Source organism: Sinocyclocheilus grahami, unplaced genomic scaffold (genome assembly GCF_001515645.1).
Source record: "Sinocyclocheilus grahami isolate Dianchi unplaced genomic scaffold, SAMN03320097.WGS_v1.1 scaffold148.1, whole genome shotgun sequence".
In the NCBI taxonomy this organism is placed as follows: Eukaryota; Metazoa; Chordata; class Actinopteri; order Cypriniformes; family Cyprinidae; genus Sinocyclocheilus; species Sinocyclocheilus grahami.
In genome coordinates this window covers 412308-439351 of record NW_015505327.1, presented here as the reverse complement: position 1 = coordinate 439351, position 27044 = coordinate 412308, and the positions used below count along the sequence as shown (strand labels likewise).

At 39.9% G+C, this 27044-nt stretch overlaps 1 protein-coding gene across 1 annotated transcript; it reads left to right on the top strand.

The window, feature by feature from the left end:
- suz12b (SUZ12 polycomb repressive complex 2 subunit b) lies at nt 1-26674 on the top strand. The gene is made up of 16 exons (XM_016281194.1): nt 1-613; nt 971-1017; nt 1122-1186; nt 1281-1349; nt 2009-2058; nt 2165-2250; nt 2426-2657; nt 12511-12619; nt 12731-12836; nt 14444-14618; nt 18848-18936; nt 21843-21986; nt 22328-22485; nt 22926-23124; nt 23276-23355; nt 25356-26674. The coding sequence occupies exons 1-16, from the start codon at nt 469-471 to the stop codon at nt 25654-25656; spliced, it is 2055 nt and encodes a 684-aa protein (XP_016136680.1). The 5' UTR covers nt 1-468; the 3' UTR covers nt 25657-26674.
- The last annotated feature ends 370 nt before the right edge of the window (nt 26675-27044 follow it).

Here is a 27044-nt window from a genome sequence, read left to right as displayed (position 1 = left end):
TTTCCTCAAGGGCTCGGGCTAGTATCGATATCCATCACTTGGTTGGGTTTTCCTATCCAAAAGAAACGCAATTTCGGTCGCAAATAACAGATATTTAATAAACCATAACGTTTATCTAAACCGGTACGTTAACGGCTGCCTGTATTGATGGATAACCAGGTGCCGTTTAGCTAGTTTTCGTCGCTGTGAAGGACCGCAAACTAACGTGCTAATTTTCATCTGTTGAGGATCAGTGACCAGACTGAGGACGTACATCTATAACATATTTACAACTCATATGTTGTATTCATATGAGTCATATTAAAACATGTACTAGTCACAGAGACTGGTGACCACCGATATCTGATGTTTAGGGGATGGTAGAGAGCTGGTTAAAGGAGCGAGGGCAGCTGTCTGTCATTAATGTGCAAATATTCATTTCGCCTGGTGCTGTTTTGGTGTGAAGTTTCGGTTAGTTGTTAGTTTATAATGGCTCCTCAGAAATACTCAGCTCAGGTGATGAACTGTAAAGCCAATGGTGCTGAATACCCATCCTCTGGCTTGAGCTCCATAAAGAAGCCCAAGATGGAGCAGCTGCAGGCCGACCACGAGCTCTTCCTGCAGGCCTTTGAAAGTGAGTCTGTCTGTCTCATTTAGGAACACCAAGTAAAATAGATCTTGCCTTTGGGAGAATATATTAACACACATCTGTCACAAATCTTTATCATGACAATGTTCTCTGGTCTGCTCTTACTGCCGTTAGATATGTGGAGGAGTCCTTGGATTTAGCTTTGTAATGTCTTATAGCTGTTTTTAACATGATGCTGGTTTTTATTACTATCTCTAAGTAATAACTAATTTAGCAGAAAGTTACTTAAAACCCTCTAGTTTATTGCATATGAAGGGTTTAAAAGCGACAGATAGAAGTTGCTTTCACTTCGAAGCTTTAAAATAGTATGTTTTTGTTAATACTTATGAATTTTGTATTCAGAGCCTACTCAAATATACAGATTCCTACGAACAAGGAACCTAATAACTGTAAGTATAGCTTTATAAATGAATCAAAAGGCTTAACACCAAATTTATATTAACATCTGGTCTGGTTGTACTTGGTTTTAGCTTTTTTTCTTGCTTTTTCACAGCCGATATTACTTAATAGGACCCTCACTTTTATGTCTCATAGAAACTCACGAACAAATGCCAAAAGGTAGGTCTTCTCTATGTTCTAATAATTGTTATCTGAAAATCTGCTTTGCTTTGCTTACAATGTGCTTATTAAATAAACGGGCGTTTTTCTTCAGGAAAACATTTAAAGTGGATGATTTGCTGTCCAATGTGGAGAGAATGAAAGAAGAGCCGGAGTCTGAGAGGTAGGCCTACTGGTCTTCTACAGATGTTTTGCATGCTGTGTTCTTACACAGATATGAGCCTAAAGGTTGGAATACACTACACGACTTTTAATATTTGAATAGATTTTCAAGCAATAGGCAGCATACACTTGCCGACTTTGTAAATGGTTACAGAGGAAAAACTGGGCATTATACACTAAACTACTGAGGATCATACACTACCAGACTTTCAAGTTGTTCCCGACACAACAAACTGATGAAGAAATATGTGCCTCGTTGCTAGGAGACACATGACAAATGAAAACAATATTTTTCATAAAATAGTCTCAAAATATTTGATAACCTCCGACTGAATCGAATCATAGTCTAAAGCTAAATAAGTCTGTGCCCATCATATATTATGCAACTTCCTGTGCAATCTGTCAACTCCAATTGCCCAAAATTTGCAGAATAGTTCTGATTTTTGGCAACTCTTCTAGTAAGCAAAGTGGGGCAAAAATCTGGCCAAAAGTTGTGTAGTCTATTAAATTGCTAGATAGAGATGGTTTTGACCCACTGTTTTCAGATTGACCGTTTTAAAATGAGTAACTGTGTGGTTTCCAGTTGTGTTATACGAAAATGTGATAGGATCATTTGGTTCCAAATGGTGATTTTTAGTAATGTTTCATTTGTGATTTCAGTTTGACTTCACATCTGCAACTGACATTCACTGGATTTTTTCACAAAAATGGTGAGTCTAAATTTGCCTGAAGTGTACAGCACCAATCCATCTGAATTATCATATTAATATCTAACCATTATTTTAGGGTTCTGATATAATTTTGTTCTTTAACCAGATAAGCCATGTCAAAACTCAGAAAAGGATAAAAACTCAGTTTCACTTGAGGTGCTACTTGTCAAAGTCTGTCATAAAAAGCGCAAGGTGAGCTCCGCTTTAATTGTATTTTATATAAATGTGATATTTTTGGTTTAGAGCGGCATGTCGGTAAGTAAATGTTAATTTTTGGGTGAGCTGTCCCTTAAAACATACAAGTGGATAAAACAATTAAAGTATGCTGCTCATTCTTTTTGTAATGATGGTCATTTTGCTCCCTTAGGATGTCAGCTGCCCTATAAAGCAAGTGCCTACGGGGAAAAAGCAGGTGCCTTTGAACCCGGATCTCAGCCAAACCAAGTCTGGTGCCTTCCCTTCCCTGCTGGTGTCCAGCAATGAGTTTGAGCCCAGTAACAGTCACATGGTCAAATCCTATTCTCTTCTCTTCAGAGTGTCTCACACAGGGAAAAGAGACTCCAACGGCTTCATCAACTATGAGGCAGATGAGAATATTGGTGAGTGGCAGCGTATGTACACAGTGTGTGACACCTGCTGACAAGTGTTGAATGCTGTATAAAGGCTCTGCAGACTCCATCCTCATTTGTTTCATGGCTTTAGTGTGTTCGGCTAAAGAGAGTTCACCCAGAAATGAAAATGGTGTCATTATTTACTCATTGTCATGCTTTTCCAAACCTGTACGATTTTCTTTTGGTCCATACAATGAAAGTCAATGGGGTCCAGTGTTCTTTGGACCCTACTGACTTACATTATGAGCACAAAACTGTTCTTTAGTCCGGGGGTTTTCAAACTAGGGTCCATGACGCAAAGCCAGGGGGTCCGCAAAATAATTTGCTATACCGTATTTTCTGGACTGCAATTCCCGTTTTTATCTTCTGAAATGTTATGATTTATATTCCAAAGTGACTTATATAATGCATTAATGTCAAATAAGCAAAGCGTAAACACTTAAAGTCCCTGTAAAGGCAATATTAAATATGTGTTCTGAGTAGGGCTGTGCGATATTGAAAAAAAATGTGATGCGCGATACCTTGTTAAAAAATTTGATATGCGATACGATATTGCTTAAAGTGTGAAAAATCTATTTAAATTATATTTTAAAATATTTAAAAATGAAAATTATATAACCAATTTGTTTCACATTCTTTCTTGGAAAAGAAAGAATCACTACAACTTCTGAAAGTAACAGCAGTGTTTTAGCAGTACATAAAAAGTAATGTCACAATTCAGAAAATGTAATTTTAACATCAATGTGAATGACAAAAAAATGTATATCACTAATTTTGTATCATTGTGACTTTGCTTTCCATACACTTTAAGTACTTCTTCATATACCACAGCAAAAACTGTAGTCTGAGAAAGTTCAAACATGATTAAAGGCAAGTGAACAGTCAGTAAAAAAAAAAGAAAGCAAAAGGGGGGAAAAAGAACAAATACACAATTTACAAGCATAGATCAAATAAACAGTAGTATTCAGGTACAGAAATTTTATAATTAAGTGTAAAATAACACTGCATTGTGTTCACTGTATTAATTAAATTTAGATTAATCTTTGTTATAGCTGTTTTGTTGTTGTTTGATTAACATTAATGACATATTCAGCAGCACGCATTTATAGGCTGCTGTCCCTTTAAAACCGACTGCCCGGATCCAGTATAATGATGCACATCCGATTTCTTTCTCAGCTGTTTACTGACTGCGTTTACGAGAATGATCGTCGAGACGGGTACTATTGACATAATTCTGTGTGTATGTGTCCGTTCAAACATAAGGAGGAGGAGATGCGAAAGAAATCACCTCGGTGTTCGCGCGCCGTCTGAAACGCGTCTCTCAGTGTGTGTGCGCGCTTTGCACGTGTGCGGCAGAACGGAAGATACGCTGTGCGAGATGCGGCTTGTGCGCGCGCTTCAGGTGGGAGTCTGTCAGACAGCAAGACCAGACGACAAAGAGTTGTTTTCTGCAACTTATTGCACTTAACTCTTTTAACGTCAAGCAATTCTCTGCTTTATGCGTCGAACTAAAACTTTTGAACATTTTGATTTAAGTAGTCTATTATTAAAATGATAGAGATATATGGCATGCAGTTGTGATATGCATATCGCGATATTTACATTTGCAATATTTCGATATTTTCGATATATCGTGCAGCCCTAGTTCTGAGTCTGTCACACCACAGAAATATGTATTATTAACCACTCATCCAAATTTGAATAATGAAAAAATCCGCCAAGTAAATAAAATAAGTGATCAAAATCTTGAAAAAATGGGCGGTATCCTCTGCTCTCAAACGCTGGCGGCGTGTCCGGACCGGAGGATAAAGGCCGATGCGGGAAATAGTCAGTTCGGCCCCATTTACCAATAATGGCGGATTATCAGTGAATCCCAGTTGTCTCCGATGAAAGTTTATAAATTTATCCGGTGTAAAATGATTACTGCAGAGGCGGGTTTTGGTGGTGATCCTCGGCTCTCCATCAAGGTGGCTCTTCACAAAATTAATCCAACTCTTTTTGATATAATCATTATTAGGAAATTTAAATAAGGACACCGAGCTGTTTTGTATGTTATCGCAACCAGGAAATACGCATTTCAGTGACAAAGGCATAGCTAGCAAGCAAACTGTGTAGGCTGTGTGTTACTAACGGTACTGACAACTCGCGATTTAGCTGGTGAACTGATGCGAATGTGCTCTAGTTATAGTGTTAGGGGAGGGGCCATGGCTCGGGGGCTCCAGTGCGCCATCGAACCCCCTTTTTTAACCCCCTTTTTGTTCCCCCTGAACACAGAATTGGTGAAAAACTGTTTAACGGTCTAACTCCACTATTCAGTAGTACATAGTTCACAGTCTTTGTAATGTGTTTCAGCAATACATTTGTAACATTTATAATGCATTCAGAAACAATTATCAGAATTGACTTTACAGGGACTTTAAAAGCGGGCACTTCAAGGTTTATATAGCTAAATATATTTCTCATGTCTGTTTGACAAGTATACCGTATCGCAGAGTTTTTCTTCATTTTAGGAAGTGGTTCACATAGACCAAGACGGCAAGCGCATTTTGTTTGTTTTCTTTATTTTACAAAAACACAACGTTTCACTGTCATTTTAAAGGTACACAAATAAAAATAGGCCGTTTTGAATGATGTCTTGATCTTATCTGACGGATATCACATTTTTCGCTGATATAAGGAATCCAAAGTGTTCGCGCTGGTGCCTCCCGCGCGCACACAACATATCAGTTCTAGCATTGCAACTTGACATCGCAGCCTCATCATCAGCAAACAAAATGAGACAACTAAACCTACAAAAGGTATTTGGTGACTCAATTTAACTTGGTCTGTTGTACAATATGTAGGTTTTGCCAGTCAGCGTGAGCATGCCGTGGTGTTTTTCCAAACACTTTTTTGCATGTGAAGGATGCTGTTAGTAGATATTTGGACATGAGAAAAGTACAAAGCCTTCTTTACATAATAAGTAGCCTAATAGTTTAGCATCCAAATATTAGACTGCTTAGATGGCTGAAAAATCTCCCGAGCGCTGTCACTGCCTTCCGCCATTTCGTCTCATGCAAAAAAACAACAACAACTTTATTGCATGCTGCTTCTGCGTCAGACTGATGCTGGCTGGACAGGATTTACAGCGAGTTTTCAAAATCGCAATAATCAAACACGGTTTTGATGATAATTACATTTTAAACGATAATACTAACCGTCAGGGCATTTTATCATGATTTATCGTAAAACCGGTAATCGTTACATCCCTAAGACTGCGTAACGATTCACTCATGGAAACGATTCATGCTGAATGAGAGGTTTGCGAGCCCACTATGTAGTTATGTTTCCGTTTTTAGTAAGTAAGTTTAGTTTGTTATAGGCATAGGTGCCGATTTATGTTTCTACCGGTGGGTGCAAAAAACGAGCATTTTATTTTTTTGTATAAAACACATCTCACCGCTGTTTACACAAGTAAATGGCAAAGTTATCATACACATACGCAACAAATGCCTAACATATTTAAACAAACTCATTACTCAGTAATTCATTATACTGGGTGTTTGTTTTTTTCTAGAGTAGGCTGTACTTTGTTCAATGGTGCGTTTGATGAATTCACTACACAAAATTTATCTTGCTAAGTGAAATGCATGCAATTACCAACCAAATAATACACACATTCTTTCTATGAGGGTTGCTTTCACTAAAAAAAATTTAATAAATACCTGTTTACAAAAAGCACTTATTCGTGTGTATAAGCACTTATACACAGGACAAAGTTTGAGTTACACATAATATCTGTGGGAGCGCAGAGCCATGATCAATGTATAGACCTATATAATGGAGCGCAAGCCCGCTGTCAGCCGAGAGATTCGTGCTGGCGCCCTCTCGTATTACAATAATGCATTCTCGACATTTGCCATTAAAATAATGCCAAAAACTGCCTCAAATGAACTATAAATACGAGAATACAGTTGTAAAAGCTGCAATCCATTTCTTATTGGTTAAAATGAATGAAGACTATCTTGTGTTTTTCACGAGCACCCACGGGATCGGCACCTATGGCATTTAAAATAAATGTTTGTAATGATCGGCACTATAATTAATTTATATATATATATATATATATATATATATATATTATAATTTTTTTGTTCTGTTATGAATGCCACAATTTAAATGATTTGGAGTGAGGGGAAGTTCAATTAAATTCAAGTTTATTTGTATAGCGCTTTTCATGATACAAGTCATTGCAAAGCAACTTTACAGCAAATTAAGTTTCTACAATATTTAGTAAGGGTGGGAATCACCAGAGGTCTCACGATACAATATTATCATGATACTTGTGTCACGATACAATATTATTGCGATTTTAAATATATTGTGATATTCTGCGATATATTGTAATTTATTACCTTTTTCCAACTTCAAATTATGTCCCCAAAGGAAAACTTTGACAACATCTGTTTTAACTAAAAAGAAACATTTCTCAGTTTGTTTAACTGACTTCAGTTTTATTGTTGCAGTGCAAAATGGGATTGGGAAATGGGAACTGACTAACACTTTCATGAAAACCTGTCATAAATGTTTTATGCACCTGGCAAACTCAACTATTTGTATTACAGTCTAATCTAGTCCACCTTAAATAAATGTAAACAGGTATGCACTGCTGTGCTACTACAGGTATTTTGAACAGTGCAACTTGAAATTGTACTAAAAAGTTTTGCAGACCCTTCAGCAATTGGGGCATTTGAAAGTATATTACTGTTAAATTTATATTAAATTAAATAAAACGTGTAGTCTTACATCTAGGGATGCACCGAAATGAAAATTCTGGGCCGAAACGGAAACCGAAAATTCTGGATGCACTTGGCCGAAAATCGAAACCGAAAATGCTTTATATTATTTAATAAAATAATAGATAATCATTACAAAGTAATTTTGTAAGACTTTTTAAATTTAACTCAATTTTAATGATACTGAATAAAAAAAAAAAACACAAGCCAATAAAATAACCACACTTTTACTGAAAGTAACACAATAAAACTGGACAGAATTTATATTAATATTGGTAACACTTTACTATAAGGTTCATTAGTTAACATTAACTACTTTAGTTAATGAACTAAGAATGAATAATAGTACTTCAGCATTTACTAATCTTAGTTCATGTTAATTTCAACATTTACTAATGCATTATTAAAATCAACAGTTGTGCTTGTTAACAGTTAATGCACTCTGAATTAACATGAACTAACAGTGAATAACTGTATTCTCATTAACTAACATTAAGAAAGATTAATAAATACTGTAATAAATGTATTGTTCATTGTTCGTTCATTATAGTTAATACATTAACTAACATTAACTAATGGAACCTTATTGAAAAGTGTTACCTTAATATTAAATATCAATATATTATTTTTATTCACTTCTATGTAACATAATCGAATATAAGTTGTTGTTTGTTTGTTTTTTTGACTAATTATCCAAATAATGTATAGTCCTACCAAGCTATTATTAGCAGAGCATATGAGCAGAGCAGAGCATAGCGTCACTGTAAGTAGCATAATTTTACCAGTGTTGCCCAGTACAGCTGAACTAGCCTACACCATGTTACAGCACAGTAGCGCTACTGCAAACCGGAACAAGTAGGCCTATACTGCATAGACATTTCCTGTCAGCACGTTATTTGAGCGGACTTTGCTTTTCCGATGAGCATGAGCTACGGTACACGGTACACATTCATAGATCGGAATATTGAGCATATTGAGTCAAACCGCACAGTGACGAGGAGAGTGAAACATGCGCGCTGAACACTGCAGAACACTCTTGAAAATATCGCGATGCTGTATCGATTTTTTCCCCCACCCCTAAACCTTATAGCAAAATGTGGTAGTTCTGTATGTTGTTTCATGGTTGGCATCATCTGAGGTCCTCTGAGGGGTTGCATCATCTCTTCTCAGGTGTTCTGGATCCAGACTGAAACTTGTGTAAGGATGTCAATTATGTTGGGATGTCAATCCCGTGACAGAAACAGAGAAACAAATAGAGACATAATTAGCGTAGCTGCTGTTCCAACCAAGCAAACCTAAAGAATAATTATGTGCATTTGATCAGATATATGAGATGCATTATTTGAGTGCTTGGTCAAAGAGATGTGTCTTTAATCTAGATTTAAACAGAGAGAGTGTGTCTGAACCCCAAACGTTATCAGGAAGGCTATTCCAGAGTTTGGGAGCCAAATGTGAAAAAGCTCTACCTCCTTTAGTGGACTTTGCTATCCTAGGTACTACCAAAAGTCCAGAGTTGTGCGACCTTAGGGAGCGTGGTGGGTTGTAGCGTGGTAGAAGACTAGTTAGGTACGCACGAGCTAAACCATTAAGGGGCTTGTAGGTAAGTAATAATATTTTGTAACTGATACGGAACTTAATAGGTAGCCAGGAATAATATTAACAGCAATTATTATATGATGCAATCAAACTTATAGCAAAATGTGGTAGTTCTGTATGTTGTTTCAGGGTTGGCATCATCTGAGGTCCTCTGAGGGGTTGCATCATCTCTTCTCAGGTGTTCTGGATCCAGACTGAAGCTTGTGTGAATCCTAGTTACCACGGGATGTTAATCCCGTGGCAAAAGACAGAGAAACAAATACAAACATAATTAGCGTAGCTGCTGTTCCAACCAAGCAAAAATGATTTGTTTAACCCAAACTAATGAATAATAATGTGCATTTGATTAGATATAACTGCAGTAAAAGATTATGACTGCAGTAAAAGATTATGAGATGCATTATTTGAATGCTTGGCCAAAGAGATGTGTCTTTAATCTAGATTTAAACAGAGAGAGTGTGTCTGAACCCCGAATGTTATCAGGAAGGCTATTCCAGAGTTTGGGAGCCAAATGTGAAAAAGCTCTACCTCCTTTAGTGGACTTTGCTATCCTAGGTACTACCAAAAGTCCAGAATTTTGTGACCTTAGGGAGCGTGATGGATTGTAGCGTGGTAGAAGACTAGTTAGGTATGCAGGAGCTAACCCATTAAGGGCCTTATAGGCAAGTAATAATATTTTGTAACTGATATGGAACTTAATAGGTAGCCAGTGCAGAGACTGTAAAATTGGGGTAATATGATCATATTTTCTTGACCTGGTAAGGACTCTAGCCGCTGCATTTTGGACTACCTGTAGCTTGTTTATTGAAGATGCAGGACAACCACCTAGCAGTGCATTACAATAGTCCAGTCTAGAGGTCATGAATGCATGAACTAGCTTTTCTGCATCAGAAACAGGTAACATGTTTCGTAACTTGGCAATGTTTCTAAGATGGAAGAATGCTGTTTTTGTAACATGGGAAATAAGATTTTCAAAAGACAAGTTGATATCTAATGTAACACCCAGATTTTTGACTGTAGAGGAAGTAACCGTACATCCATCTGCAAATTGTAATCCAAGAGATTCTGTGTACTGTCTTTTGGTCCAATAAGTAATATCTCTGTCTTATCCGAATTTAATGCGAGAAAATTATTGGTCATTCAATCTTTTACATTTTTAAAACACTCTGTTAGTTTAGATAATTTAGAAGTTTCATCTGGTCTTGTTGAGATATGTAGTTGAGTATCATCAGCATAACAGTGGAAACTAATCCCGTATTTTCTAATATTACCAAGGGGCAACATGTATATTGAAAATAGCAGAGATATAGTAAATTAGTAATAGTAAATTTCATGTTAGTGTTTATAATGTTTTTTGTTCCCTAACATTTGTTTTCAGATAAAATGCTTGAAATGGTGTAAATACTTAGTTTGTCCAGCAGAGTCCATTGTTTGCTACTGGCGACCTGGATGAAACGCTTTAAAGCTAAAAATCTATGGAAAACCAGTGAAACTTTGAACGGCCATATCGCCGAAATGGAAGATATCCGTACGAATCCGCACCAAATTCGTGATATCCCTTAAGCTCGAGGAACCCTCTCGAACGCAAATCGAGTGTACGTCTAGAGGCCCGCTTTCGAATGAGACCACCCCCGTGTCGATAGCCCCCGGGGTTCGGGAGTTACGGGTGGTTAAATTCGCGGTCCGGCGTCGACCGATCAAGCGATCCCGGGGGGCTACAGACGCGCGGAGGGTGACGTTCGAGAGGGCTCCTCGAGCTGAAGGGATCCCCCGAATTTGGTGGAGATCTGCCGGCGCGTTCACGAGATAGTGACACCAGTTAACACTTTCACCTCAGTAAGGCGGTCTCTTGTTCAGGCAGCAGCATTCAAGCGTTGTCTTATTCGACTGTAAGTGCCCTGCGAAGTGGACTTCACATGAAATTCCGCCATGATTCCAGTTCCAAGGGAACGTACACGTTACATTCAAAGGGCATTAAAGTGCGCGAGACGTGAATTTATATTGTATTTATTTACAGAGGTATATTATGTCACACTTCTCTAGTAAGTTTCGTCTGTGTATGAAGACAGTAGCGCAAATCCGTGAATGAATGCTCCGAAGTGAAGTAAACTTCAACGGAATAAAGTTGAATGGAATTGAATTGAATCAAAATGTTGAATAAACATCAACTTTACTGTTCAGTGCACTGATGTCAGACTCATTTTGGATAATAAAGTTTATTGTTAAATTGTTAAATGCCCTGCTTCCATTACGTATCTCTGTCACATCATTATAAGCCACATTTGAGTCATCATTGCAAAAAATGTGTTTATGTATATATATATTCTGTCAAATGTTTGGATACACGAATGGGAAAGTGTCCAAACTTTTGATTGGTACTGTACTATAATATACTCAAAGAATATCGGCCGATATATCGATATCCCCATATTGGTGGGGCTCTAATTGGCACCACTTGGTGCCTGGTCGGGAAATGTCATGCTCCTTACCATAGCCGCATGCGAGCTTCAGTGTAAATATTGCGTCAAAATCAAATAAATATGAGCGCGATTTAAACCCGGATGATTGTAACCACTCTTAAGTTTGTCTGCCTTGGAGAAACTAGCGTGTCTCCATCATAGTGATAACACTCGTTGCATTCTCTAGTGCAGCTCAACCATGTCTCATCCCATTCATCGATATTTGTGATATCACAAATCCCGGAAAATATGTAGTTTTTGAAAAGGGATTTCTGTTAAATAAAATATTTCCTTTTGAATTGGGCTTTGAGCTTTGTAACTATGCAGATCTTTTTTTATGCTCAAACAGCAACATTACAGACTAACTAAAGTTGAAAAAGCATAATAGGACCCCTTTAAACACTTATAATTATGAGGGGGTCTTTGGAAAATCCTCTCCCCTGTAAGGGGTCCCTGGCTCCAATAAGTTTGAAAACCCCTGCTTTAGTCGACGCTGATAGCCTTGTGGTTAGTGCGTCGACATACAGCGCAACTGTGTCCCCTCTCTCCACCCAATGCTTTCCTGTCATCTCATTAACATCCTGTCCCAATAAAAGTGTAAAAGTCCATTAATGTAACTTAAAAAAAAAAAAAATTTGTTCTTTAAAATATTGTGTTTCACAGAATAAAGAATGTCATACAGGTCGAAACAACGTGGGTGATAAAGCGAAGACAGCATTTTAAGTTTTGGGTGAACTAACCCTTAATATCCATATATCAAGGAGATGGATGACGATTTAAGAAGTATCATGTTTTTTCAGAAATTCTGATGGTGTGACTGACTGAAATCGAACCTTTTCTGTCGTCTGTCCATGATGATGTGAAGAGCAATTAAAGTCAGCACCCTACATTTTCAAATATAGTCAATACAGTTAATTGAGCACTGCCTTCTGCAGTTGTTGTAGCCTCAGCATCACAAATGCTAGACTGGACCAAAATGGAACAAAACAGTCCTAATGCTTTTATTTGTAGAGGTAAAAGAGGAACTCCCATCCAGAAAGAAGAGAAATTCATCCCACAGAGGTGACGGAGAGACCCCAGAAACATTTGTTGCTCAGATGACTGTTTTTGATAAAAACAGGTTAGTAATAGCAGTGCTTTCAGAAGTCTTCATTATACTTGGAGCTCCCAAAAAAATTCCGTATGTGATGGAAAAACTGCACAGTATAGCTGTATAATGATTGTTCTTCAGACGGCTGCAGCTGCTGGATGGAGAGTATGAGGTTTCCATGCAACAGATTGAAGACTGTCCAGTCAGCAAGAAGAGGGCCACATGGGAGACCATACTAGATGGAAAGGTTGGTTATGTGGTGGAAATAAACTGAAGAGCAAATATCTCCCTTTGGAGTGGACTTTGAGATTTGTAACTTTCTAGATCTTTTTAATGCCCAAACATACACATTACACACTGACAAAAATTAAAAAAGTGAAAAAGCATAATAGGACCCCTTTAAATCTCATTTTGTAAAAAAAAAAGTGAATCGAATCGTGAAATTAAAATTGTTAATCGAATCGTGAGTTGAGTGAATCGTTACATCCCTAGTCACCATACAGGTCTTTTTGCATGCAAGAATGAAATAATTTAGTAGGAGGTTTTGGAATCTAAAAGCTATTCCAGTTTCGGAAATCAGATCAGATGCGTAAGGTCAGAAATCAGGAATTACTTGTTATAAAATTACATTTCGATTCTGCTTCTCGATTTCTGTATGCGCCTTTATTGTGATTTCAAAAGATTCAACTGCAAGAACACGAAATATAACTCGCGCGCTGTTTTCTGTGCTGCGCGCGCACACACAAAAGCCGCCTCATATACGTGAACACTAGACTGAGCTCTCTTTCTCGCATTTTCACACACTCGAATGGACAAAGCCTATTCATACAGCGCACATAGCACCCTGTTTTTTTACAGCTTTTTAAAAACGGTGTATACAGTATAATTGTTTAATTATGTTGAGATATAGCACTACAAATTCTTAATTCATTTGCAACAAAACTATAAAGTTTTGTTGCAAACGGATGAAGACATTTATAGTACTACAGTATATCTCAGCTCGCCCCTCAACATGCACACGTTCGGAGTTTCGGCAGCGAATATTATATTGTGGGCATTGTATTTTGATTAATAAAATAAAAATGATAAAAATTCAAATGCAAAAATTAAATTTAAATTACCCCTGCTTCTAAATAAATAAAGCAGTTATTTTTATTTCATTAAAAATGGGCCAAAAGAGCCTCCGAACTAGTAGGCTACCAGAAAAAAAAAAAACTTAATATTTTTGCTCAGAATTCGTTTTTATTCATACATGATACATATCAAATACGTTATAGCTTGACTACAAGTTTAAAAACAATGCTACAATTGTTATAATCAAGGGAATAAAACTTGAAATATCTTCATATTCATTTCAAACACAAATTTGATAAGAACAGAGTGGAAATTATTAGCCACACCAACATAACAGCAAAGCTAATGTTTTCTGTTAATTTAAGCACAAACTAAGAAAAGTAAAACCAAACTTTAATGTGGCAATAATTAAGACCAAACTGAACATGGTGTGTGTTTGTGGTGCACGTCGGCAATGTTGTCTCGGCGGGGGTGGGGCGTGGCGTGGTGTGGTGGAGATGGGGCTTGGGTAGACGATATTAGCGGATATCGCAATATTTTTTAAGGCGATTATCGATAAGATATTTTTGACATATCGCCCAAACCTACTGCTAACTTTCCTGTTGAGCATTTAAAGTTCTAAACAAAATCAGTGGGGGTGTTGCTTAGCAGTCAAATGTAGTCATCATTTAAAAAAAAACTAGCTTTTAAAAATAGAGATTTATTTCCCAAATTGTAGTAGATGTATGATTTCATTCAGTGGCAATGTAGATCGCAACTGTTGATTCTTGTATTTTGAAGAGGTTGCCCCCTTTTGAGACCTTCTCTCAGGGACCCACTTTGCAGTTCACTCTTCGCTGGACAGGTGACCCCAGTGACCCTTCAATGGCCCCTGTGGCCATACCTCTCTCCACTCGCAGTTCTGACACCAGCACCGCAGAGAGCAGACCCAGCACTCTCCGAAATGCACCTGTTGGTAAGGAAGCAAACTAGCATCTGTTTAAGTTTGTTAGCAATCATACAACAGTTCGTTCTGGTTCTCAAATCTGATTGGTTGAGAACCGAGATATTGTACTGGTATCGCTACAAGAACGCCCTTTCACAATTTTGTATCACTCCGCTTGTTCTAGCCGGGTCTATGATTTTTTTTTTTATTATTCACTGAGCTAATTGTAGAGTACGTTAGTTAATATAAGAAACAAACATGGCAAACGACACATTTTTATGAATATTTCATTTGATATTAACTACGAAAGCTCAACAGACGATGAAGATGCAGGGGAATCACTAACAGGCCAAACAGCAAGAAGTGCAGCCATTACACCTGCAGATTTGGACAATTAAAAAAAAAACCTGACATGAAAATAACATGGTGCGGCAAACAGTGTGGGCTGTGAACTGTTTTAAATCATGGTTATCCGAAAAACAGCTCAATATCGACCTCAAACACATAGAGAAATCACAAATGAGCTCAGTTTTGCGCGATTTCTATGGCTCCATTAGGACCAGTAAAGGAGAACTTTATGGTATCAGCAGTTACTTGAATCTTCGATCGGCGCTGAATCGCCACATTAATGAACCTCCTCTTAGCCGTGCATGGAATTTAATTTAAGACCCTGAGTTTACATATCCCAACAAACGTTTTTAAAGGAGTTGTCAAACAGATCCAACTATCCGGTACAGACAGAACATCACACTACCCTCCGATTTCATGAAGACCAGCAAATACTGAAGCGATCTGCTGCACTTGACCCTGGCAACCCGAAAGGTTTATTCAACAAGGTGTGGTATGACATTCAGTTACACTTTGCACGAAGAGGGAAGGAGGGCAATCGACAACTTATGCCAGACTCGTTTGAACTAAAGAGAGACGAAAATGGTACGAAATATTTCACGTTGACATTTAATGAGGAAACGAAAAACCACAAAAACCCACTGGAGGTCGACAGGGAAAATCGGAGGGGCGCTATGTTTGAAGAGCCCGGTAACCCCATGTGCCCAGTTTCTTCGCTAGAGAAATATCTCAGCAAACTCCCACCTGATGCCAAAGCACTCTATCTGCACCCTAAGAGGAGATTTGAAGCTAACGACAAGATATGGTATAGCACTGTTCCTTTGGGCATTAATCAGCTGTCACAAATGCTCCCGAGAATGTGTAAAGAAGCTGGGACGCGATCGTCCTACACGAACCACAGCATCAGGGCCACTGCAACCCAAAAATTGTCTGATGCAGGGCTCCAAGTGAGAGAAATCATAGCCGTCAGCGGACACGGTATGTTTCTGATTTGTTTAACCCAGTGGTTCTCAACCCGCAGGGCGCATGCGGCCCGCCACGAATTCAAATGCGGCCCACCATGCTGAACACAATTAAAAAAAAAACTACTTTCAGTTTTACAATTCATTTTAGTTTTTACATTTAAAAATGTACTAGATAAATATAAGTTATAGCCTAATGTTTTTATGTAAAATAATTGTGTTTTTCATATTTTCAGACATGAGCAGTACTCACATAGCCTAATTAACGTTACGCATTTAAAGTAACGACCAAGTGGCCAGCGACAGACAGTGAGCATATGCTTGATCAGTTTAGCCTTCTCAAATCATCACTACTTGACTAAAATAAAATATATAGATATAAAACAGTTCAAGCATATAACAATGTTTAAACGTTAAACCTAGATAAATGTGCGCTGTATCCAATAGTTTGCGCAGAGAGTGGAAGCTGAAGCGCGCTTTGCAGGACATAGAGACAACAGCGCGATCACTTCTTGATCATTTTTTTCAGTGGATACACTGTCATTTTTGCTCATAAAGGTAAGAGTAATACATCATTCGTAACTGTAAAGGGTCTACTTTTATTTGTGTGCACTCACAATATCAACAAAACATTGTGCTTTTATAAAATAAAGAAAACAAACATGATGCACTTTCTGCCGTCTCGTCTTGAACAGGAGCGCTTCACAAAAAAGAACCGAAACTCAGCGAGTATATGTCTCACAGACATGATAAATATATCTATAGAAAGCTTTAAATTACTACTTAACGAAATAAAACAAATCAAAAACTCTTTCATTATAATCATAATCAGTAAAGATGCACTTCTCTCTAAAGGCGCGTCTAATGAAGAGATGGCGAGTCAGGATCGACAACTTCATCCTTGCGACACCGACTCAGAAAACACTAGTTTATTAGTAAATAAGTTAAATATCTCCTTACTGTTTCCCCCTGACACATTTATGGTAATTACTTTTGCCGGTGCTTTGCGGGAAGCTTAAGCCTATTGCTTGCATTTGAATGCAGAACTGTTCAGCTGCGCTGACGGCACGCACCATACATGCTGCTGCTGCTGGACACTAAACACCGGCGAGCCGCTCGAGACAGACTCGGTAGCACGGTCTCGTGTTGTTTCCACCAGCGCGGCAATTTTTTCATCACTAATGGATGGATGTCTAAAATATAAAAATAAGGAGAAGCCTAAAACAGGCCCGAGGCCCTGCCCACTTCTGAACTATGACATGAAAATTGTCCCGAAGCCCAACTCGAGGGGCGTAAAAAAGTTGGGGCCCGTCGGACCCGGGCTGAAATGCAGGGCTCTAGCTCTGATCTAGCACACAGAAAACGATTTGACTGAAAATTTATCAGAAGAAATTAAAGAAAGATAGTGGTCATCTACGCAATTCTGAAAAAGAGGCGGCTTTTCTGCATTAGGTATGTTTATTTATTTTTTTTTACTCTTTGTACAGCAGTTATTGTTCATTCTAAATTAATTTTTCAATGTAGAATAGGTGTTACATAAATACATGAAATGTAGAACATATAAAAAAGTGCTTGTGGCTCCTCTGCCAGTGGGTGCCCCCCCCACGCATAAAAGTGAAACTCCGCCTATGATTGTGCTGTTACTCCTTTCGAGCCGAAGTTCACAAAATTGGGTGTTATTTATGGGTAGTAGAATTATTTATTTCAATGAATGTAATCGATTAGATATCCTAATATGTAGGCTATAATATTATAAAGCAGGTTGGTTTGTATTGCTGATGTAATATGTAAATGATATGTGTGCGGCCCGCGAGACTTGCACTTGGACCATAGTGCGGCCCGGTGGAAAAAAAGGTTGAGAACCACTGGTTTAACCCATACAGTGGAAATGAAATTATGCAAAATACGCGTTCTAATTTAAAAAAAATTTTTAGGTCAGAAAGTTCACTGAAATACTGCTGCAGACCATCACTAAACAACAGAAAACGCTGGAGTGCAGTACTAGCATCAGATCAAACGGAAACCATACCAGAAAAACAACAGAACAACAAAGACTTTATCTCCGAATAACTATTTAGCGGGATGTACGATATACGGCAATGTACAAATAAATGTGAACAGTGGTTCCGAGAACCATCACTTGCTGTAAATCAGAAATGTAATAGATTTTGAGCAAATTGTAATGGTTTAATGAAAAACAAAAATACATAAATAATATATTTTATGATATGCTTATGACATTTTTTTGGTAAAATATAATAAACCTGACTTTGAGATAAAAAAAATGTAGGAACAAAAAATATATTTTATGTTATGAAATGCTGATTAATTTTTTGAGGGAAAAATATCAGTTGTTTAACTTCTTAACTAGCCTTTTTGTATAAATGTTAATGTTGTGGAAGATGCTGGAAATGTATACTCATTTGTTGTAATTGCATGCAATGGTTTGACTAAACTAATAAAAAGGTTTGTCAAGTCAGACCTATAAATATGAAAATAAAAACGCATGCACATTAATCTGTCTAGCTTCAGGGTCTCTCTCATTCGGATGCTCGTCTTGCCGCATTGTTTCTCTCTTATAACCTCATTAATTCTCATTAATAACCTAACTGAAGCGGCACATGCCCTTGATACGAATTCAAATTCTTCTGTCAACTTGAGCTTTGAATCCGTGGCGGAAGGAAGTAGTTCTGCACTCAGTTGTTTCTTGTTTAATTACACACATGTTCTGTCGAAATGTTGTATAAACACAATATCACTCGTACTCGAGCGATACCGGCTCTATATCAGCGGCTGTGATTGCCTCTGGCAAAGTGATATTGCTCATTCATGGCCTGCTTGGTCGGTTTAGTTTTTGTGAAGTTTCTAATTCCGTAATGTCTGATCAAGGCTCTTTTTGTGATGGACCTGTAATGGTGAATAGAGCTGTTTATCATTTTATTCTCTCAGTGGCGAAGGATTTAGTGAGCACCAGCATACAGACCAGGAGTGAGCAGTCCCCCTGTGAACCCAGACAAAAACTACGCATCTTTTATCAGGTTGGAATTATGAACTCTTTATTACAGTACATTTATGTATATTGCACTGTTTAAAGTCACTTGTATACTACATCATAGAAAATGTCTCTGGTTACTTTCGTAACCTTGGTTCCCTGAGAGACGGGAACGAGACATTGCGTCAGGAATATGACGCGACAGGGACGCCCTTAATTTCTTAACCTACCTGAAATCTCATTGCACAATTACATCCGTAATCGTGTCCATCACGCGGCTAAATAACGAGCCCAGGTTCCCGTACACCATCCACACATGAAGTTTCCACCATTCAGGGTTGGAGTGCCATATCGAGCCATCCGCTTGAGAGAGGAGGTCCCGTCTCAGTGGAATCTGCCATGGGAAACCGTCAGTATCTCCAGCAGGTCGGGAAACCACTAGAATCACCGGCGCCCTCTCCTCTTTGATTTTGTGCAGCACTTGTGGCAAAATCTTCAGCGGGGGGAACCCATACAACCGGGCTTTCGAGTCTCACTGACCCGAGGTTCACCCTCCATTCTCCGTGAGGAATGCCGTTCCTTAATAGCATATCCGCGCCGCTGTTCAGGCAACCCGGAACGTGCGCTGCGCGAATAGAGAGCAGATGGCGATCGGCCCATAACAACAGGCGTGCCATCTGTTCGGTCTTTCGAGCGTACCCCGCCTTGGCGGTTTATGTACGATACGACCGACGTATTGTCCGTGCGAATCAGCACATGATGCCCCCGTACCTGCGTGAGAAAGCTTCGGAGGGCTAAAAAGGCTGCTCTCAGCTCAAGGCGATTTATGTGCCACGTCCTCTCCGACTCCGCCCAGGAGCCCGAGGCCGGTATGCCGTCGCAATGCACTCCCCAGCCAGTCATCGACGTGTCTGTCGTGACCACTTTCCGCCTCGTCTGTACAGGTCGGGGTCTCGCCATGGTTTCATGGTTTTTCGCTCGGGCACCTGCGATTAACCACCACGCGATGATGGCCCATTACCCAGGCCCTTCAGATTCAGCCAAATCTGGAGGGGGCGCATATGAAGAAGACCGAGGTGACACACCGTCACGGCTGCCGCCATTCCACCCCAAAAGTCTCTGATATTCTTTCAGCGCCACGGGATGTCCCAGGCTGAAAGCATCCAGAGCAGACATTAGATCTCGTATGCGCTCTTGACACAGACGCGCTCTCATCGAGTCCAGCAGCACCCCAAGATATGTAATCGATTGGCTGGGGCTTAACGCGCTCTTCTGTGAGTTCACGCAGAGACCAAGCTCTCTAAATGAAGTAACAGGGCGTGTTTGTGGCTGTTGAACACATCTTTTGAATGGGCCAAAACCAGCCAGTCGTCCAAATAATTCAAAATATGCATTCCGCTCGCTCTCCGAAAATAGTGGCTGAAAAAATAGGGCCTGAAAAATCTGCAGCACTGCCATCGTATGAAGTGCTGAAATCGCCTCTCCCGAGGCAGTGTATACTTTGTCCGCGATGTGGGCGGTCAGACGGCAGGGTTTTGATGGCAGCATCTCCTCCACTTTCAGAGAGGCCGACGAGGGGCAGAGGTGGGCGGCGACAGACTCCTCGATGGGCGTTATACGCATATAACCCCGGGCTTCCGCTCTGTCGACTTTAGTGAAAATCTCTGATCTTCTGGCGTGGGTGCGAGCCGACTAGGGCGCCGCCAACGCCTTAGCGACTTCGTCGTGCAGATCGGGAAGAAATGGGGCTCGCTTCCTCGGAGCGGCAGCTCGGCGGCCCGAGAAAAGGAAGCATGAATCCAGCTTACTCCTAACCAGTTCATCGGGGGACTCCCACTCCAGACCGAGATCCCTCACGGCCCTGGTGAGAATCCGGACGAGCTCGTCTTGAAATGTGGTGAGCCCCTCTACTTCAGAGCGCTCTTCTGGAGTGTGGGCCCAGTCCTTCTCGGAAGCTGTTAGAGACATCGCTTCATCAAAGTCATCGTCCCCCGCAGCGCCGAATGACATAATCTCCGAAGCACCAGAGGTGGGTCAAAGGCTCTATTCAACAAAGCAGGGGGGGCGAAGCGCGCCGTGCGTGATCGCTCCCATGCGGCGGTCCCACCAGCGGCTCGCTGGCAGCAGTGGGACGCTGCCGGGAGAAATCACCAAGTGCTATATTCCTCTCGGCGAGTACTGCCTCCGCATGGGCGAGACCCAGGCACAGGATACAGTACTCATGGGTGTCCGGAGCCTCGATGGGTCCCAAACACAGCGTGCAATAGCTTGACATGCTGGAACGCCAAGAGGGAAGTCCGTCTTCTTGCGTCTTCTCCACAGCTGTCTTGAAGTAGGATGCTTGAAAGAGGAAGATTCTGAGTTCATGCCGCCAATTATATAGCGGAGAGGCTCCGCCCCTTTTTCGCAGTCTTGGCTGGCATTGGCCAGTATGAAGTGCAACTTCACTGGCGTTGTGCAATGATTTCAGGTAGGTTAAGAAAGGAAAGGAGTCCCCATCGCGTCAGATTCCTGACACAATGTCGAAGTGAACCGTCTTCAAAAGGGAACACGATTTACAAAATTAGGTTTACTGGAAAACCATCTGCAATGTAAAAACAAATCTCAAGAACTTTATGCAACATGCTGGTATTTCTGTTTGTCCACAGTTTCTGTACAACAATAACACTCGTCGGCGCATTATATAGTGGTGAGGCTCCGCCCCTTTTTTGCCGTCTTGACTGGCATTGGCCAGTATGAAGTGCAACTTCACTGGCGTTGTGCAATGATTTCAGGTAGGTTAAGAAAGGAAAGGAGTCCCCATCGCGTCAGATTCCTGACACAATGTCGAAGTGAACCGTCTTCAAAAGGGAACACGATTTACAAAATTAGGTTTACTGGAAAACCATCTGCAATGTAAAAACAAATCTCAAGAACTTTATGCAACATGCTGGTATTTCTGTTTGTCCACAGTTTCTGTACAACAATAACACTCGTCAGCAGACAGAGGCCAGAGACGACCTGCACTGTCCCTGGTGCACTCTCAACTGCCGTAAACTCTACAGCCTGCTGAAACACCTCAAACTCTCCCACAGTAGATTCATCTTTAACTATGTGGTGAGCACAGTAGGACACATTCATAAATCGCTGCCTGTTTAATTTCAACAGATGAATAGAATAAATGTATTAGGTTAAACATTCTTTATGTAGTTATACATGGGGCTGGGTGGTATGGTATATATTGTGGTAACGATATAAAGTGTTTATACATGGAGATTTTTATCTTGGTATGTAAATATATCCATATGCAGTATTATAAGTTATTGATACATTAGAGTGTAGCAACATTCATGAATGAGAAAAACTGTAATAAGTGCAAAAAGCTGTAAACAATTAAGAAGAATTACAAGTGAGTTTTTTCTCCTATAACTATTATTCTTGAATTCTATGTATTCCAGCCTCATCCTAAAGGTGCTCGGATAGACGTGTCCATAAATGAGTGCTATGATGGCTCATATGTTGGCAATCCGCAAGATATCCACAGCCAGCCTGGCTTTGCCTTTAGCCGCAATGGCCCTGTTAAGAGGACAGCTGTCACTCACATACTTGTTTGTCGGTATGAAACGGGTCTCAATCTGCAATTATTGTTGACTAGAGGGTCATTTTAATATTTGTTTAGTTTTATGTGTAAACCCACCATTAAATCAAAATGCACATTTCTCAATTAATAATGGAATGTTACAGCTTTTATTATAAATGATTTATCCATGCAAAAATTATGGACACAATTTCTATTTATTTTGAATTTAAACCTTTGTTATAAGCAATAAGTGTGTTTCCATTACTGACACCGATTTAAAAATTAGCTCAACTGTTAAATTGGGTTTTCCCCAGGGTTTTGATGTCAAAATAAATACAGGATGTGCATTTTGAATAAGCTGCCAGAATGCCTGTAACGATTTTTCTCTGTAACGAAAGAATTCTCCTGTTTTATATATGGTTGTGATGCCAGAAATGTTAACCATGAATGTTTAATAATCTCTCACTTTCACTTAGGCCAAAGCGAACCAAGCCAAGTCTGTCTGAGTTTTTGGAGTCAGAGGACGGTGAGCCAGAGCAGCAGCGGTCTTATGTGAGTGGACATAATCGTCTGTATTTCCACAGCGACAGCTGCATGCCCCTCCGTCCACAGGAGATGGAGGTGGACAGTGAGGATGAGAGGGATCCAAAGTGGCTCAGAGAAAAGACCACCACGGTTAGTCGACTGGTCAAACAAGTACTGTTTTCAACAAGATAGTAATTGATATTTGCATTTGAATCAAACAGTTTACGCTCTATGTATTATGAGTCTGACTGAAACTATTCAGTTCATGCGTCATGATTAGTACGTTTTGTTTTGCCTGAAGCAAATTGAAGAATTCACAGATGTGAATGAAGGAGAAAAAGAAGTAATGAAGTTGTGGAATCTTCACGTTATGAAGAATGGGTAAAAAATGAATTCATATTGTCTGTCTTTTGCTTATGTTACTTGTATTATTAGAACATTGATCATACAGACGTGGCCAAAAGTTTTGAGAATGAGATACTAATTTTCACAAAGTCTGCTGCCTCATTTTTATGATGGCAATTTGCATATACTCCAGAATGTTATGAAGAGTGATCAGATGAATTGCAATTAATTGCAAAGTCCCTCTTTGCCATGAAAATGAACTTAATCACCCCCCCAAAAAAACAAAACAAAAAAACATTTCCACTGCATTTCAGCCCTGCCACAAACGGACCAGCTGACATCATATCAGTGATTCTCTCGTTGACACAGGTAAGTGTTGACGAGGACAAGGCTGGAGATCACTCTGTCATGCTGATTGAGTTAGAATAACAAGTCTGGAAAGGAGGCTGGTGCTTGAAATCATTGTTCTTCCTCTGATAACCATGGTTACCTGCAAGGAAACACGTGCAGTCATCATTGCTTTGCACAAAAAGGGATTCACAGGCAAGGATATTGCTGCAAGTAAGATTGCACCTATATCAACCATTTATCGAATCATCAAGAACTTCAAGGAGAGAGGTTCAATTGCTGTGAAGAAGGCTTCAGGGCGCCCAAGAAAGTCCAGCAAGTGGCAGGACGGTCTCCTAAAGTTGATTCAGCTGCGGGATCGGGGCACCACCAATGCAGAGCATGCTCAGGAATGGCAGCAGGCAGGTGTGAGTGCATCTGCACGCACAGCAAGGCGAAGACTTTTGGAGGATGACCTTGTGTCAAGAAGGGCAGCAAAGAAGCCACTTCTCTCAAAAAAAAAAATATCAGGGACAGACTGACATAATGCAAAAAGTACAGGGATTGGACTGCTGAGGACTGGGGTGAAGTCATTTTCTCTGATGAATCCCCTTTCCGATTGTTATGGGCATCTGGTAAAAAAACTTGTCTGGAGAAGAAAAGGTGAGCGCTACCATCAGTCCTGTGTCATGCCAACAGTAAAGCATCCTGAGACCATTCGTGTGGGGTTGCTTCTCAGCCAAGGGAGTGGGCTCACTCACAATTTTACCCAAGAACACAGCCATGAATAAAGAATGGTACAAAAACATCCTCTGAGAGCAACTTCTCCCAACCATCCAAGAACAGTTTGGTGACGAACAATGCCTTTTCCAGCATGATGGAGCACCTTTCCATGAGGCAAACGTGATAACTAAGTGGCTTGGGGAACAAAACATCAAAATTGTGGGTCCATGCCCAGGAAATTCCAGTAGCCCTTCACTGCAGAACAAAGATCCAGGGGGCGGGGTTGGATCCACATCTCAGGGGCTTGGGGAACAAAACATCAAAATTGTGGGTCCATGCCCAGGAAATTCCAGTAGCCCTTCACTGCAGAACAAAGATCCAGGGGGCGGGGTTGAATCCGCATCTCAGGGGTGGAGATGGTAGGTTTAGGGGTGGAGATGGGTGGGTTTAGGGTTCAGGGGGTGGAGATGGGTAGGTTTAGGTATATGTAAGGTGGGAGGAGTTGGATCTGGATCCAACCTCGCCCCTTGGATCTTGTGTTCTGCAGTGAGAACCATCTCGGAAATTCCCCAGACCTAATTCCATTGAGAACTTGTGGTCAATCCTCAAGAGGCGGGTGGACAAACAAAAACCCACAAATTCTGACAAACTCCAAGCATTAATTATGCAAGAATGGACTGCCATGTGTCCCAGAAGTTGATTGACAGCATGCCAGGGTGAGTTGCAGAGGTCTTGAAAAAGAAGTCAACACTGAAAATATTGAGTCTTTGCATAAGCTTAATATAATTGTCAATAAAAGCCTTTGACACTTATGAAAAGCTTGTAATTATACTTCAGTATACCATAGTAACATCTGACAAAAAGATCTAAAAACACTGAAGCAGCAGACTTTGTGAAAATTAATATTTGTGTCATTCTCAACTTTTGGCCATGGCTGTAGACTTACTGTAGACTTGTCCTTATCTTGCTAACTGTCCTTGCTCCAGATTAATTGCTGATAATCAGATGAGTCAGGCGAGCATGCTGTTTGTGGAGAACTACGGGCCATACATCATTCGCAGAAATCTGTGTCGGAACTTTCTGCTTCACCTGGTCAATCTGCATGACTTCAACATAGTCACCACAGCAACCATTGACCGGGCCATGGCCCATATGAAGGAGATGGAGGAGTCACTTCCTGAACCAGAGGAGGGTCAGGAGTCATCAGATGCAACTTGCAACGGACATGCTGTGTCCTCGGGTGTTTCATTACATGGTAAACGCACCAAAAGTGGAGTGTCAGACTGAACAGTCGGCTTTACAAGACAAATTATGAACATAATGAACGAGCTCTAGTTTGAACTCAAATTCTCCATACTTATCCCATGGAATCATCAGTCTCATTCAACAATATCTGTGGCTTAGATCATTTGTTCTATTTCTGATCTGCCCATATGTTCATTTATTAATAATGAGCCCATTTGAGACTTGATTGTGAGTTAGCTGCTGGTATTACAGACTGCAAGTACTGTTGACAGAATTGATGCAATTTTTCAACACGTTTTCCAGTGAAGTGTCATGCTTTCAAACCAATTCAGCAGTCATGTCTAGTATAATCTTTAGTTTTTCTTCTGAACACATTATGCGAAGAAGTGAGTTACTGTAGAATTGGGAGTACTGTTAGTTGACATTTTCTGTATACATTTGATAATTTTGTTTAACCACTGTGCAGTCAGTGATTAGCACATGGTAGCACTTGCGTTACTACTTATTCAGTGGCTGTAGAATCAGAATTGGTGACACAGACACTAATTTGTGATATTCAGGTTTCTCAAGTTGGATTTGAAAGCTAAACAGCTTTACATTTCCTTTTTTATTATTACATACAGATACTCTTTTTATCTGTTTTAGATTGGACCAATCAGTATATATGTTGAAGTCTGTTATCAGCTCCTTGTTTCACATTGAGTGTGAAGATCCTTCCATCTTAGAATGGCATCTTCTCTGTGTATATTTTTTTTAATACCAGTTCTCTTGTTAATTAGCAATATAAATGCACACTCATGAAAGGGGAACTGTGTATGTTTGAGCCACTAGAAGACCTCGTTTCATAAATCTTTGTAAACCAATTTCATTATGCCCTTTTAAAGTGAGGATCCAGAGGAGTTTTAAATCCAATGTAGGTGACGTCAAACTGATGTTAATACTGGATATGTGGTTATAAAATAGTTTGTTGCTATTACAAGGTTCAGATGTTGTATATGCCAAAGTATATCAGAGACAGCATCCTTTCTCCTTCGATTTGTTTCATCTGCAAAATGCACAAGTTTGGTGTACACAAAACTATTTACAAATTAAAGATGTGTAAATTCTTGGTTTTTTGCATTTTAATGAATTGTGCTCAAACTTCTGTTGGTACATCTATTTTCAAAGATACAGTGTTTCATAAGTCATTCTAAACGATGTAATTTCAAAACATTTTCAGGAAAGTGTTTACAATGCTAGAGCAACAATTTATTTAAAAGCTGCAGTCTGTAAGTTTTGCCTCTTTGTCGCCATCTCTGTTTGAAAACCTGGAATTGCAGCAGTGTGCGGAATTATCTAGCTTGCGTGGGTTGTTAGTCGGCACGGCTCCAGCGCGGATGAATCTAATGTTCTGAAGAGTATGTGTGGCAGCCAGTCACCGCACCGGTGTG

What these genes read in the sequence shown, in the direction of transcription:
- suz12b (XM_016281194.1), top strand. Translation starts at nt 469, where the DNA reads ATGGCTCCTCAGAAATACTCAGCTCAGGTGATGAACTGTAAAGCCAAT. An exon ending in CTTCCTGCAGGCCTTTGAAA is followed by an intron (nt 614 to 970) that starts GTGAGTCTGTCT and finishes TTTTGTATTCAG; the next exon opens with AGCCTACTCAAATATACAGA. An exon ending in TCACGAACAAATGCCAAAAG is followed by an intron (nt 1,187 to 1,280) that starts GTAGGTCTTCTC and finishes GTTTTTCTTCAG; the next exon opens with GAAAACATTTAAAGTGGATG.